At 40.8% G+C, this 14,930-nt stretch overlaps 1 protein-coding gene across 1 annotated transcript; it reads right to left on the bottom strand.

Annotated features, from left to right (window-relative positions):
• Positions 1-347: 347 nt before the first annotated feature.
• Positions 348-14,576, bottom strand: klhl2 (kelch-like family member 2). Its single transcript, XM_028596513.1, has 15 exons — positions 14,050-14,576; positions 12,116-12,235; positions 11,842-11,948; positions 11,600-11,721; positions 10,127-10,289; positions 9,805-9,914; positions 9,607-9,723; positions 7,407-7,556; positions 7,180-7,297; positions 5,383-5,580; positions 5,073-5,174; positions 4,282-4,410; positions 2,669-2,809; positions 2,436-2,579; positions 348-1,889 (listed from the first exon to the last, which is right to left on the bottom strand). Exons 1-15 carry the CDS (start codon positions 14,115-14,117, stop codon positions 1,861-1,863), a joined length of 1,818 nt encoding a protein of 605 aa, XP_028452314.1. The 5' UTR covers positions 14,118-14,576; the 3' UTR covers positions 348-1,860.
• Between the last annotated feature and the right edge of the window lie 354 nt (positions 14,577-14,930).

The raw sequence follows: 14,930 nt of genomic DNA, 5'->3' as shown, positions 1-14,930 counted from the left end.
TCATCGCAGGAAGTGTTGCATGTAAAATTGTAATTGGCTAAGTAATTATAGCAGTCAAATAAATGTATTAAAGTAGAAGTATAGAGTAGCTTACAATGGAAGTACTCAAGTAAAGTACAAGTACTTCAAAACTGTACTCATGAACAGTACTTGGGTAAATGTAATTAGTCATTTTCCATCACCGCAAAAAATTCCCAAATATTAAATGTCGTCTGAATACAGGCAGAATTGTATGTAGAGAAATGATGCCAGCTTTACCCGACACTAATGGTGACTGATGAAATTGTAATGAATGAATCACCGTAGAATTATTAAAATACCACACACAGCATATTCCATTTCAACGTTTTACTGATTTGGCAAAGTTTTAAAAACAGATTATGTCATTTCACAGCTTTGAATACAAGAAGCCTATTTATTAATGAGAATATAAAACAAGTAATGAAACATTTTCAAAGTCGTTAGCCTACATGACATTCCTCAATACACTGACAAGAAAACAGCGATACCAGTAAATATTATAGCAGTTTTTTTTCAAGAGACTGAAGTAACAGAAAATCAAGAGTAGGTTTTGGTCACTTTCCAGAAAGAGAGAACAGATTAGTAAAGTAGCAAAGAGAGACAGAAATGAAGAGATATTTTAAAATTGGCACATTCATAGTACGACAGGGTGTGCATTAGTTAATAAGGTTGCTACACCAAGGAGGAAGAGGGTACTGTTGAAAGATAGTAGGTTAGAGTTTGGGGAGCATGCAGTGAGTTCAGGCTGTTGTTGTCAGTAGTGGTTACAACTACAGCAAAGATGGCTGCCGGTTGACAGTAAAGCACTGATACATCCAACTGTTTTTCATCTCAAACAGCTCCTCCCTCTGTCTGTCACTGTTTTTTGGCAACAGGAATGACTCTTCTCCTTTACCAGAAGAGTAATGCTCCAGTCAAAGTCTGTTTTTTTTTTTTTTAGTAGAAGAAATTTACATTTTCTGCAGCTGCTTCTCACGTCGCTGTTCTGAATTCATGCGGGCTAACGCAACCGACCCATCATCACCGATCTAGAGTCAGCTCTCGAATGCACCGCGGAACTGCTACCGAAGTCCAGCTGTGCTCTGTCCAGCAACAGTCCTCGAGGCACAACAAAGGGGAAGAAGAGGGAAAGCAGGGTGTAATTTGACATACAGGCACTCTTGAACAGCCACACTGCAACACTGTAAAAAGGTCAGACAGAGTGCGTTTTTACCGCGTCAGACCAGGCGTCACCACACAGAGACTCCGATGCACACAAACACACACGCTCACATGTGCAAGCAGAGGTGCACCTTTAAACGTAAGAGCGCGCGCACACACACACACACACACACAAACACACACACACACACACACAGACACACACACTTTAAAGATAAAAACGAAGGAGAAACAAAGATTTCAGGTCCTTCTCTGCTCCTCTCCCATAGATTAGATCAGTGGTCTCTCTCAGAGCTGGTTCATGTTAACATTACTAATGTTAAAGTAACTAGCAGTTATAGTAGCTTCATATCAGTAGCGTTTCAATGACACTGCAGTGGTGCGCAGTGGTGCTTCAAACTGGTTTGTCCAGTCGCTAGCGGCAGTCCTGCCGGGAGGGGATTTAAACACGGGTTTTGATCCCCTCGTTTGTTACAGCTCCCCCTTTCAGGTAAGTGCAAAAAAATCTTCATCATCATCATCCTCAAGCACAAAACTTCTTGTCATTTTCTTCATCTTCGTCAGTGCCTGTGCTAATGCTGCCCAACAATGGAGCATAGGCATCATAGACAGATCCAAGATCAGCATTCAGCAGGAGAATACATTCTGCTCCAAATCAGCGGCAGGTGTCAGAAGTGGTCATAAGGGCTTGTCAATCACAGTCACACCTGTGGTTAAAAACAACAAAAAAATAAGATCGCCATACTTTATATGATTTTTCAGACATAGCACATGTTGAAAATGTCTAGTATAAATGTAAAAATAATGGAAATAAATCAAAGCAAAAGGTTTTTGTGTCCACTATAGTTTCTGTTGCTAGTACTGTTAAAATTAAAAATAGTTGTAATACTAGCAATGCACTGCACATCATTTTTTCTTGATATATTGTCTTTTTTAAGATAAGATAACACTTGATTGATTACCGGGCAGAAATGAGGTGTTAAAAAAGTGACAAGCACTAGTTAAAGTGACAAAAGAGATGTGCCGGTATCTACCTGTATAACAGAATTCAGTAAAAGCAGACAACTTTATCACATCATTATGTTAGGATTCTCCTAAAGGTTGATACAAAATATTAATATTGAACTAAGGCCCCAACTTCAAAGCTCAACCTTTTTTCAAAGGTTATCTCTCACTGTAGTTTAGCTACAAACTGTTAAGTTAGACCTGGCATAAGTTTTCAACATGTATGTTCACATCTGTAGCCTACACACCTGCATAGCTGCGTCCTGTGCTCATGCAGGACTGCAGTAGTGTCCACTTGTCCGAGTTTGGATTGTAGAACTCCACAGAGGCCAAATTGCAGCTGCCGTCGTCTCCTCCCACCACATACAGCACGTTGTTTACAGCGCAAACACCTGAAAAACACAAATGCACACAATGAAGATGAATAGACGTCGAACACCTCACACCTGAGGATATCTGGTGGACAGACTTGCTGCTTTACCTGCGTTGCGTCGACACATGTTCATGTCAGCTACCTGCCGCCAGGTGTTTGAGGCCGGATCATAAACTTCACAGCTCTTCCTCACCAACGGACCGTCATGACCCCCCACAGCATACAGTAAACCTTTTAACACACCGACACCTGAGGAAGACATCGGACACAAGATCTGGTCACCGTTTCTGTCTCCTCATGAATTTCCCTAGCATAGCAATTATGTATTGTTGCTTTGATGGATACGTCTGTGAGAATGGTTTGTCTGATCCAAAATTGTAGCCACGCGGACCAGCCATAAAGCGCAGGAAGTGCTAGACGACCCCCTCCAACCCTGCTAGGTGCCTCTTCCAACTACTGCCCTTCTGGAAAGAGAATTCAAAGTCTTAGGGGCAAAACATCCCGCTTTTGTAACAGTACTTACCCCGCCACTATTAGGCTCCTTAATGCTCAGGCACCTTGCAGAGTAAATCTATACTAAATGCACCTTATAGACTGCACAAGACACTTTATGGGAAATTGCAATATCACAAAGGGCCCTATTTTAACGATCTGAAACGCAAGTATCAAACACCAAACGCAAGTAGCTTTGTGGGCGGATCTCGGGCGCTGTTGCTATTATACCGGCGGGATTAATTACGCTTGCGCCCGACGCAAATCTAAAATGGGTTGGTCTGAAGTAGCTACGTTACTCATAGGTGTGGTTTGGGCGTAATGTGCAATAAACCAATCAGAGCGTTATCTCACATTCCCTTTAAAAGCAGGCGCGCTTGTTCCATGGCGGATTGCTATTATGACGGCGGATTTGCTAGGCGCACGCCAGGAGCGGATCACCTCACTATAGACGATGAAGCTCTTCTGTCTCTCCTCTCCCATGCTGCTGCTGGGGCATTTGGGTTAAGTGGCATCGGCACGTGCAGTTCAACATCACATCTCCTTAAGTTCTCTAATATTTCCTCATTTATGTCATCAACACATCCATGATTAATGGAAATGTTGTGTAAAACAAGGTCATATTTTCCCTTGTATTTATGTATGGTTTGCAAAAATGGGAACTGCTGGGTCCGTGTAGATGAGAGAAGCAAAGTGTATGCGCAGTGTGCACACTCTACATTACGGCCAAGCACGCACCCTTAAAATAGCATCTGAATAACGCGCTACTGACTTTAGACCAGGTTTTTCCTGGTCTGTGGTGGAATTGTTTTCTGAAACTGCAAAATAGCACTAGGGAACGTTTGCGCCGGAACACGCCTCCTCTTTTTGCTGAACCGCCCCCCGCAAGCGCAAGTTAATTCCCTAATTTACCGACGTGCGTCTGTGGAGGGAAAAGTCCGCTGTGCATCGGGTGCCAAATAGGAATGATACATGCGTCGGTGTACAAAGGCAATTGTGCTGGGTGCAAGATAAGGCCCAAGGTCTTTACAGCCTGTACTGGTTTGAATGATTGTCTGTTATGTACTGTATGTTCCTGTGTATGTATTGCCTTTTTTTAACCTGATTGACACCAAGACAAATTCCAATCAATTGTGTTGACATGGCAATATAGTATTGAACTTGAACTGAACCGTCAGTTAAATTACCTTTCTAAAAACTGAGCCACACACACACAAACACACACTGACCTGCTCCACTGCGTCGCGTGCCCATCTCTGAGATGTAGCTCCACGTGTTGCTTTTAGAGTTGTAAGCTTCTACTGTACTCAGACATTGCCTGGTCGCACCATCATAACCTCCAACTGCATACAGGATCCCTGAAAACACACACACACACACACACACACACACACACACACACACACACACACACACACACACAAATGCATGCAACTCTGAATAAGGGGTGGCACAGTGGTGGCCAAAATAATAGAAACACATTCAAATACAATATGGTAGCGATGCAGGAAATATAAAAGTTTGCAAAACTCAAAACATTGAAAGGTTTTAAGGCAATTTACCCAAAATGTTTTGGTATTTTATTTTTAGCATTTTGCTATTTAATTACTAGGCTTTTTCTTCTTTCGACTTTATAACTTTGACTTGGGTTATATACTTATTTCTCTGTCTCTTTCCCCTTTCCTTCTTTCTGTGAAGTAGCTCTGTAAAGTTGTTAGTTTAATAAAGTTTGCTTGCTTGCTTTGATTAAGTGTTCTTTATTATTAAGGGTCTACTTGTAATAATTTTGATAATGCTATTTTCCAAGTGCAATAATGCATTGTTGTATCAAGATTTAAACCAGTTCCTGTCTCTACAAACTCTGTCTTCAACACCTCTGATAGTTTCAAAATAAAAACAATTTATGTGCTTTGAAAAAAAACACATATTCATTGCAGGTCTATTTTATGGTTTATGAAGTGCTTCCATTATTTTGATCTATTCCTAAACACTGTAAAACTGAACTGGGAATAGTATTCACCATTGACAACACCCACTCCTACACTGCTTCGCCGGGTACTCATGGGTAACACATGGAACCACTCGTTTGTTTTCGCGTTGTACGCCTCGATTGTCGACAAACCTGCAAAAACACACACACACACACACACACACACACACACACACACACACACACACATGCATCAAAAACACCATGAACAACCACATATTAAATCATTTCCTGTTGTTACACTAACAGCCTGTAGGGATTCAGTATCTTGAACTCTTTCCGTCTCACTGATCACGGCAATTTAAAAAAACATGTTAATGTCACAGTCACACAGGTGTACCTGTGCTGCCGTCAAAGCCCCCCACAGCGTACAGGAGTCCGTTGAGCACAGCGGCCCCGAGCGTCGATCGACGGTCTTGCATGCTGCTCATGCTCGTCCAGCGGTCCATCACCGGGTCGTAACAGTCAACGGTCCGCACGCGCAAAGAACCGTTGAAACCACCAACTGCGTACACACACCCACCTACGTACACCACACCTAAAAGGCAACAAGGCAGAAAACATTCAGGTCAACACAAATATCTACTAAAAGACACACACTCCAAAAGCCTGGTCTCACAAGGCTGAATGTTGAAGCAGCCTCAGAGTGGAAATGTCATAAAGTGGGGGGTAAACTTGGTCGAGATCACACTTTCTTGTGTCTTATCATATATCTTCTTTTTTTTTTGTAAATGGCACACATCAATGTGAATTCTGTGTCAAAATATTAACATGCTGTACTTTCCCATCACATTTGAAATAATCCTTGAGTAAAAATCGCATCAAGTCTGAGAGAATCCTTAATTAGTTTTCCCTTTTGTTCAAATGGGCCTGCAGTAAGTGTGTAACGTTGAGGACAGAGCTGTGCCCATGGCAGCTTTACGCTTACCTATATGGTTTTCAGTGTAGTTTTTTTAGTAGTGTGTGTTTCTGCTGATGTTGCAACCTTGTAACAAATTACCAAACTTGTTTCCCTCCATGCAGCTTCATAGTGAGGCCTATGGCGTATGTGGTGGAACAGTCAGAAACATGCCACCAGGGGGCATGGTAAAAGAGTGATGCTGTTTACCCAGATCACCTTTAAATATGTGCAATACTTAAAAAACCAAACAAGAATGTTTTAGATTAGAATATGGATTTTGAGGGATATCAGATGGATAGAATCTCAAAGCCACGATAGCCAAGACCTGACCAGAGAGCCTCTTAAAGACAGAAGTTACCTCCGCCTGTAGCTGTGTCTGTATTTCTAAACCGAATACATCATAATGGGTCGACAAGGCCTCCTCCCTTTTCATACACTGTAAAGACATACAGCCTTCTTTTAGCGGACTTTGGACAAAATAACAATAATAATATTGGACAAAAGTGTGAATTTAGTAAAATAGTGTTCAGGTGAAACCTAATCATATATAATCAAATATTATATAATATATATTATAAATAATATATACTGTAACTGTAAGGTTAGTTTTGTGGTCAATGTTTTTTTATCCAAAGGGTCCCCATTTAATAATCTTGTACAGAAGATTGCATTGTATAAATTTAGCGTCCCTTGTGTCCACAAGGGATGTGTGAAAAGTACGAGTTTTAACTAAAGTGTCATTTTTTTTCCTTTATTAGATTATGCAAAACCTAATTGTGTTGAGGACTTCAGTCACCGGAAACTATAAATTTCAACTACACTGATGGAAACCCCACTAGAAGGCTTGAACAACACTACTCTCATCAGCAAACTAAATAGGTTATTAATCACATATTGATTGAAGCTATATGGATACAGTATATTAAATATTAACCTTGTACACAATCTCCTAATAATAACACTAGTAATGTATCATGGATGCAACCTGTCCAGTATACCAGCGGCATTTACACTTTAGTGGCTGTTTAAGGGCAAAGTCCCGGTCATTTTATTGACTTAAAATTTGCAAGTCGATGAGAACCACCTTGAATTAATCATTAGTTTGGTGATTTGGGGAGTAGGTGACAATTTTGTGTGGCCTTCAGGTGTTCTGATGGAGCAGCGTTCTTTAGAGGATCCATCCCCTTAACTGTGATGTAGTTTATGCTGTTGTTGTTGTTGTTGAGGGTTTCCTACCTGCTCTGCACCTCCTGGTCGGGAGCTCAGCCACCTGGTACCATCGCTGCTCCTCAAAGTCATAACATTCGACACTGCGGATGGCCTTAGGAGCCTGGCCTCCAACCACAACCATCACCTACACAGGACAGAATCAGCAGAGTCATTACATGAAGGATTGCACGTCAACAATTGTTGCTTTCTTATTATCTAAGAGAAGAGAAACTTAGCGGAGGTCGTGTAAATACCTTAGGACAGCAGGCCGGAGTCCTCATGCGTGTGCGTGCGGTTTTCATCAGAGCTCTCTGGTCAGCTGGCAGCAAGTGGTACTTCATGGCCTCGATCAGGTAGTCTTTACACGCACTGCTATTCTTAATCAGAGACTCCTCCTCCACCCGCTAACATAACCAAAACAGGTAAAGAGGAGCCAATCAGCCAACTGGATTTACAAAGTGCTACATTATGTTGAGACACAGCAGCTGAGACACAGAAATAACTACAATCATACGAACTACAATCAAAGGAAGACCCATAATATTAATCTAAAAGCCACACTAGTACTGATACCGACAGATCTAATGTTTTGTAACAAATGTGTCTTTATATTTGACCTGAATGTTAATAATCCAAAGATATTAAATGTTCTGCTTAGTTAGAAAGTTTGTGGAAATGGGGGGAGGGTGACATGTTTTTCCTTAATTGCTCCTTATGACCTCATAAGGAGCAAGATTCCAAATTGGCCCATCTGAGCTTTCATTTTCTCAAAGGCAGAGCAGGATACCCAGGGCTCGGTCTACACCTATCACCATTTCTAGCCACTGGGGGACCATAGGCAGGCTGGGGGAACGCAAATTTATGTTAAAAATAAATCATGCCATGGGACCTTTAATGGAGTCTTTTTACATGCAGCTAAAGATGTAAGTAACCCGCAGTTGTTTTGTTAGCAATGAGAGCAAATCAGTCAACAAAACACCTACAGATCATTCTTGTCTGTGAGAGGGAAAGAACTGCAAAATCCACTCAGTGGAAGTTAAAATTAAAAAAACAGTTGAGCTCTGCTTGCTTGTATCTGGGTGTTTGAGCTCCTTTGATACCCAAAAAAGAACAATAGGGGACTGATTAAAATGTAAATCCTGCTTCCAATACTGCCTGATGACATGGTTCTACTCTCTTGTATATACTTACACAATTCTCCACTTTATATTGCATCTTATGCTTTACCTCTACATTTTTATACTTTAAAATGCCCATATTTACATTTTGTCCTGCATTCCCATGTCCAATATTGAGTCTCATTTATATTTTTTATTACTTTTTTTACATTCTCCTACTTACTGCGCTGTACATACCCTTGCTGTTCTCTTTAATTTGCTCTTTAAATAGTCATTTTATAAATGTCAATACTAGTGCATTAATATTTACATATTACTATGGCATATGGAGAAGGTTACCAAGCATTTGATGTCAAACGGCAGTATCATTATGTATGTGATGAATAAATCTTTGAATCTTGGGGAAAGACAACCATGTTGGAAGGTCACTTTAACGCCTGCTTTAACATTTGGACCAATCTTTCCTGAACTTTATCAGAGCAGCATTAAAACAGGTAAAGTCATCAATACCTGGCGATATTCTCATGTATTTTCAACACTATCCTGGGAAAGAGAAGGTTGAGCATCTTAATAATTGTGCACCCGGTCTAATCACATTCACTGGTAATGATTCTTTAAACAACAATATGGAAATGTGAACAAGTAGAAACAACAGTCCAGTTTAGCGCGCAGCTCGTTTTAAACCCCTGCAAGTTCTGGTTTAGCTTTGACCAGTCCTAAACAACAGATAAGTTAAGTCCAGGGGTTTTCCTGCACAGAGGAATTGTTGGTGCCCCCCCATAAAGGTTTTAGCCAGCACCAAAGGAAAATCACTTGCACCAAAACGATAAGAATGGAGAGAAAAAATAGCACTTCAAATCCCCTCCAACTGTGTTTAATAGCAATTTACCAAACAACCGTAAAAACAAGCAGAAAATATACTTGACTTAGAGCGCTAATCTCAGTTTACCGTCCAGAGTCAGGCTGTGCCGGACTCTCCTGGTGATTATTATTTGAGATTATTTTTCCACCTTTATTTGAAAGGACAGCTAGGTGAGAAAGGGGAGAGAGAGGGGGAAGACATGCAGGAAATTGTCGAGGCATAAACCTCCAAGTATATGTGCGCCTGCTCTACCCACTGAGCCAACCCACATAACAGTGGTAACAGTGGTATTTCAATATTAATATTTTTTCTTAAGCAGTTTTGTTGATTGGGTTTCACTCACTCAAGCGTAATCAACATTTTTGTTTATGAAATTGTAAGAAATAACATGCAAAGGCATATAGACTTCTGTCAAATAAGCTAACACAGACTTTTACTGTACGTAAAAGAGAACGCAGAGGCAGACACTCATACCTGCACCAGGTATTCTCTGGAGAGAAGCGGCAGCCGAACATGTTCCATCAGGTGAGCCAAGTGTTCCTGCCGGACATCTTTATCGTGGTTGACCCAAGCTATCACCGCCTCAAACACCTACACAATGAAGTACACAGAGACACTTTAAGCACATCTGGTCCTACCTGCGGATATTGAGCAGAGTGAATGTGCGTATACCTTCTCCTCTGTGGGGATGGTGAGCTTGTCGCTGGCGATCAGGCTGGACACTTGCTCCATGCCCAAATTGAGGAACTCTTCACTCCCAACCACCTCAGAGAAATGTTGCTCTGTCAGCAAAAGCATCAAATGAAAAAAAACTACCCCGTGACTGCAGATAAATACAGCTTTTTATTGATCTCTCAACATAGTCATTAAATAAATCTGTTCTCATTCAATAAACCTGTTCTCATTCTGTCTCATCCACCGTCCCACATCCTCCAGGACACACACAAACCCATTTTAGAACAGCAATAACACACACACAGACACACACACAAACCTGCATAGGTGTTTGCCTGTGTGAGGAGCTGAGAGCAGGCGTGTAGGTCAGCGAAGGCTCGTATCCCAAGACAGTTGGATGGATGAAGCTGAGAGCTCAGGAACTCACAACAAGCCTTTTTCACCTCGTTGAGCTGGAGCAGGCCAGCGGCAGGCAGCAATGCCTGTCAAACACACACACACACACACACACACACACACACACACACACACACACACACACACACACACACACACACACACACACACACACACACACACACACACACACACACACACACACACACACACGCAATATAGCATGAAGTACTATATAATATGAATAAAAATCAAATATTTTTGAACAAATACCTCGTTATCGATATTGCGACAATATTATAGGGTTGACAATTGGTGTTTTCACAAAACATTTAGACAATGAGATTTGTGATAAAAAAAAAAATCATCAGTAATGTGGTTATAATGACTAAGTGGGTAAAGTAAAATATTAGAACAGCTAACAGTTTGTTATGTTCAGAAACTTACATCACTTCACTGTAATGCAGTCTGTAAAGACACCACTTATGTCATATTACGATATCCAAAATCTAAGATGATATCTAGTCTCATATCACAATTTCGATATAATATTGATATATTGCCCAGCTCGACTATATAATGCAGATTAATTAAATTAAAGAGGTGACAGGTTGGCCTGGTGTGTAGAGACAGAATCTTTATGTCAGTTCATCACAGGTTCAGTCTCCCAAAATAACCCGCTTGTCACTGCTACAGTTAAGTGGGAAACTTAGTTTGAGACTAAAAATGCATATGTGTGTGTTACAGTGCAAGGTCTGTGTTTCCAAACTAAACTGTAAATAACAGTACTCCTTTTAGTTAGTTTAATTACACTTTTCAAAAAGAGAGAATGTCCCTGTAGGCAAGGCGGGAGTTTAAAAATCAGCTTAGATGTGCTTAACACATGATCAAGTGAAACAAATACCCTGTTTATATTTTATGATCCATACTGTACCTTATTGTTATTGTAATATTAGTACTTTTATTATTAATTATTACTATATCAATGGGACGTAATTTCTGTTCAAACTGTCTGTTGTGACAGGAGAAAGAACAGTTAGAGATGAATCAGAAAGTGCAAACCAATGGGTTTGGTTATCAGTTATGGAAAAAAAGGTTTAATTTGATAGGGCTCTGAAAAAAGCGTGTGTGTGTGATGTGTGTGTGTGTGTGTAGTCATTGATATGAAACAATATTTATGTAGCCAGATTAACACCAAGGAAACCAATTAACTGATGAACAAATACTGCAATATTGGTTTAGCCCTTCTAAATTTTGAATTGAAATGTTTGAGTATTACATTTCAAACAGAGAGGTTGTATTTCCACTGACCGGCGTTCAATGCATTGTAGCTGTGGTACAGGATGTGGGTATTCGGATAATGCATATATGTTAGTTTAAATGTGTGTGTGTTTACCTGCACGTTATCCTCTGTGACCTGTATCTCTGCTGTGTAAATGTAGTCGACCAGCAGCCCCAGAGTCCAACCATCCATCTCCTTTATCCTCACTCTTTTCGCCCGGCTTTCTGCCATCTCACCTGTTGGTGGTACACACGTGTAAGACAACCATTACCACACAGGACATAACTAAATAGCAACAACAAAAATGGCCACTGAAACCCAGGGATCAGCCTGGATGGATGGAAACGAGTCCTCACCTGTGAACATAGCATGGAAGTAGGGGCTCCCAGCAGCCAGGACCACTCTGTGAGCAGCGATCTCTACATCTTCCGCTACTATGGTCACATCACACAACAAGCTCTGGCTGTATGGGCATATGTAAGAGATGGAGAGGTGAGAGGTTACAGTTAAAGTTTAACAGGTGGAACCCAGAGGATGACTGAAAAGAGAGAGAGAGAGAGAGAGAGAGAGAGAGAGAGAGAGAGAGAGAGAGAGAGAGAGAGAGAGAGAGAGAGAGAGAGAGAGCATCACCTGCGCAGCTCGTTCATGACTTTGAACGCCTTCCTCATGTGCCGAGGGTTGAGAGTGACAGGACCTTGCCTCTCGACGCCATCTTCTTTGTCCAGAGCGTGTGGACAGAGTCTGGTGCACCTGAGAGAGACATTAAAGACAGGGCAGACATCAGACTGTTGCTTTCTTTTACACACAGTCAAGCAAATATAGCTATCGTTATTTTCCTCAGCAGGACATTTTGGAGTGTATTATCTTTCATATATGATGTCCACTTACAACAAGCAAAATGACGTGTTTAAATCGTCATCTATCTCTAAAGTTTGTCTGTCATCAGTTTATGTTAGTAATATGTTTTAAATGTTATTTTTCAATGCTGTGAGCAGCACCACAAATTAAATTCCATGTAGAACATGGTGGAACCACAAACTGCATCCTGCGAAATAATTATAAAAGGTGAATCAACACCTCTCAACTAAAACGGAGCATTATTACGGCAGGGCTGTTGTATTAGAGTGCATTAGTTTGAGCTAGGACTACCTAATAAAGTGGCCCCTATTGACACCCGACCACCCACCTCCCAGCCTCTGAGCAGTGTATATGTACCCTTTTGCTTCCATGTTAGCATTAAGTAAAGAGTCAACCCAACCAGTACTCCTCTGCTGGATTAATACTACCTGGCCCCTGGTTTTATGTCTCATTTGGTTTCAGGTGATTTGATCAAAATCACTTTATTTAGTAATATGCACCATGTGAGATCAATATAAACTAATAATAGTCTTCTGATGAGCTTTTGACGAGCTAATAATGCAGTGATGATCATAGCTGATTATGTACTTAAGCTCCCTAACAAGCAATTAATCAAATTACCTATACTGATTTACACACAGTGAAAAAGGGAGAGGGGCGCTAAACAATAAACCAGCCTTGACGTAGGTAATCTGGCAAAGTTGTATTTGTTGCACATCTTTAGCAATTATATTTTTTTTAATTATATTAAGCAGTACTTAGTGAAAGAAGTATTCAGATCCTTTACTTAAGTGTTAAGTACCAATACCTTAATGTAAAAAGACTCCATTACAAGTTAAAGTCCTTCATTTCAAATCCTACTTGAGTCAAAATAAACAAATTTCCAGCAAAAATGTACTTTAAGTATCAAAGTAAATGGTACTCATTATGCAGAAAAATGACCCCCATGAGTGATGCATTACTACATTATTAATTTTTAATACTGACGCCTCAAGTAGAATTTACTATTGTAGGCTACTGTAGCTGCTAGGGGTGGAGTGGTCAAGTGGTTTCCAACATAGGGGGTCAGAAGACAAAAGGGTTGGAAGCTATTTGGTGGTATTGTATTTTATAAGCACATCATGTTTTGTATGTAAAATCTCTGAATCTCTGATATCTGAAACTAGAAATTACAGCTGTCAAATGTAGTGAAATAAAAAAAAAAAAAAAAAGTAGCCAACAATATTTGCTTCTAAAAGAAGTGGAGTAAAAGTATAAAACAGCAGAAATATAAATTACTCAAGTTAAGTAGCCAGATAAGTAGCTCACAATTGTAAATGTACTTTCTACCACTGTTCAGCACACGCTATGGCCTCTCCCTTTCATAATAAAACATCAGACATATAATCATGCTGCTTATGCCAAAATCACATGGCCCTTGTTTTCTGTCACACACCCACACACACATGGCTACATAGCAGTTAACATACATCACCTCAGTCATAAACAAAAACATAACACCCAACAAATTATAACATTATAACACAACCACAGAGCCCCCACAGCCTGCTGCGGACAGGCTCGGTATCAGTCCCCGGGTATCAGTGACAGTAAGCAGCCACACCGGCTGCCCGCTGTCTCTCTCAATGCGGCACCATCAGTCAAGCAGCCACTGAGAAACGTCAACACACACACTAACACACAATCGTTTTTTTTTTTGCACTTACAGCGGATGACTGTCCATGATTCCGGTGTTTTTCAGAGGCTGAAAACTTGGCCCAGCGGCATGCACCATTCCATATCCACAATGTCGTCTTTAATGGGTCTAAATTCAAGCGAGAATCGCGGCGACCAGCTGTCCAGAGGCGGTGAGACGGGCTGACGGCAGCCCCATTAAACCAGCCTGTTTCATATGAATACACACAGCCCGACTGCGGGCACTCTCAGTAACAAACACGTTGCGATTCAACCCGGCTGTTGTACCCTGCGGACTGCTTCTTCTGTCGGCAGCCCCGAGAAGAAAAACCACACGCAGGAAAGGAGCCGACCAGCAGCGTCAAATGGTTTTATTGTGATTTTATTTTTTGCCTCTCTTGCCTCCTGGGTGTATACGGGCGCGTGAGGCGGACGGACAAGGCTACCTGTTATTTTCCAACCGCTGATTAAAAACGCACAAACAAGGACATGTCGGCAAAGACGGTCCTCCGAGCAGCCAAGGCGTCCCACAAGAAAGCACTGTCTCCCTCTAGCTGTGGAAGACTGACCGGGGAGGAGGCTCATCATAATAGGAACACTCATTGGTGAATAAATAAAAGTAAAAAAAAAATATTGAAATGTGTTTGTGAGTCCAAATGCTTGACTCAGTATCTGATTATTTTAAAGTTACAGTCCCATATGGTGTGTTATATGTTTTATCTTGTGCGCACAACTTATTTTGTGGGAACAAGATAAGTTATATAATTATCTTGTGCGCAAAAGATAAATTACTTGTTCCCACAAGATAAAAAACAAAACAAAGAGAATAACAAAAAGACAAAATTATGTAATTAAAAAATAAAAGCTGAGAATATAATTTAGACAAGACAAAATATTAATATCTCGTCACTTT

The sequence above is a fragment of the Perca flavescens genome, chromosome 2 (assembly GCF_004354835.1).
Source record: "Perca flavescens isolate YP-PL-M2 chromosome 2, PFLA_1.0, whole genome shotgun sequence".
Lineage (NCBI taxonomy): Eukaryota > Metazoa > Chordata > Actinopteri > Perciformes > Percidae > Perca > Perca flavescens.
Note: the sequence above shows the minus strand (reverse complement) of the source record. Positions and strands in the feature narration are given on the sequence as shown.

What these genes read in the sequence shown, in the direction of transcription:
- klhl2 (XM_028596513.1), bottom strand. Translation starts at nt 14,117, where the DNA reads ATGGTGCATGCCGCTGGGCCAAGTTTTCAGCCTCTGAAAAACACCGGA. An exon ending in CTTCCATGCTATGTTCACAG is followed by an intron (nt 11,722 to 11,841) that starts GTGAGGACTCGT and finishes TACCACCAACAG; the next exon opens with GTGAGATGGCAGAAAGCCGG. An exon ending in ACAGGCAAACACCTATGCAG is followed by an intron (nt 9,915 to 10,126) that starts GTTTGTGTGTGT and finishes TTTTGCTGACAG; the next exon opens with AGCAACATTTCTCTGAGGTG.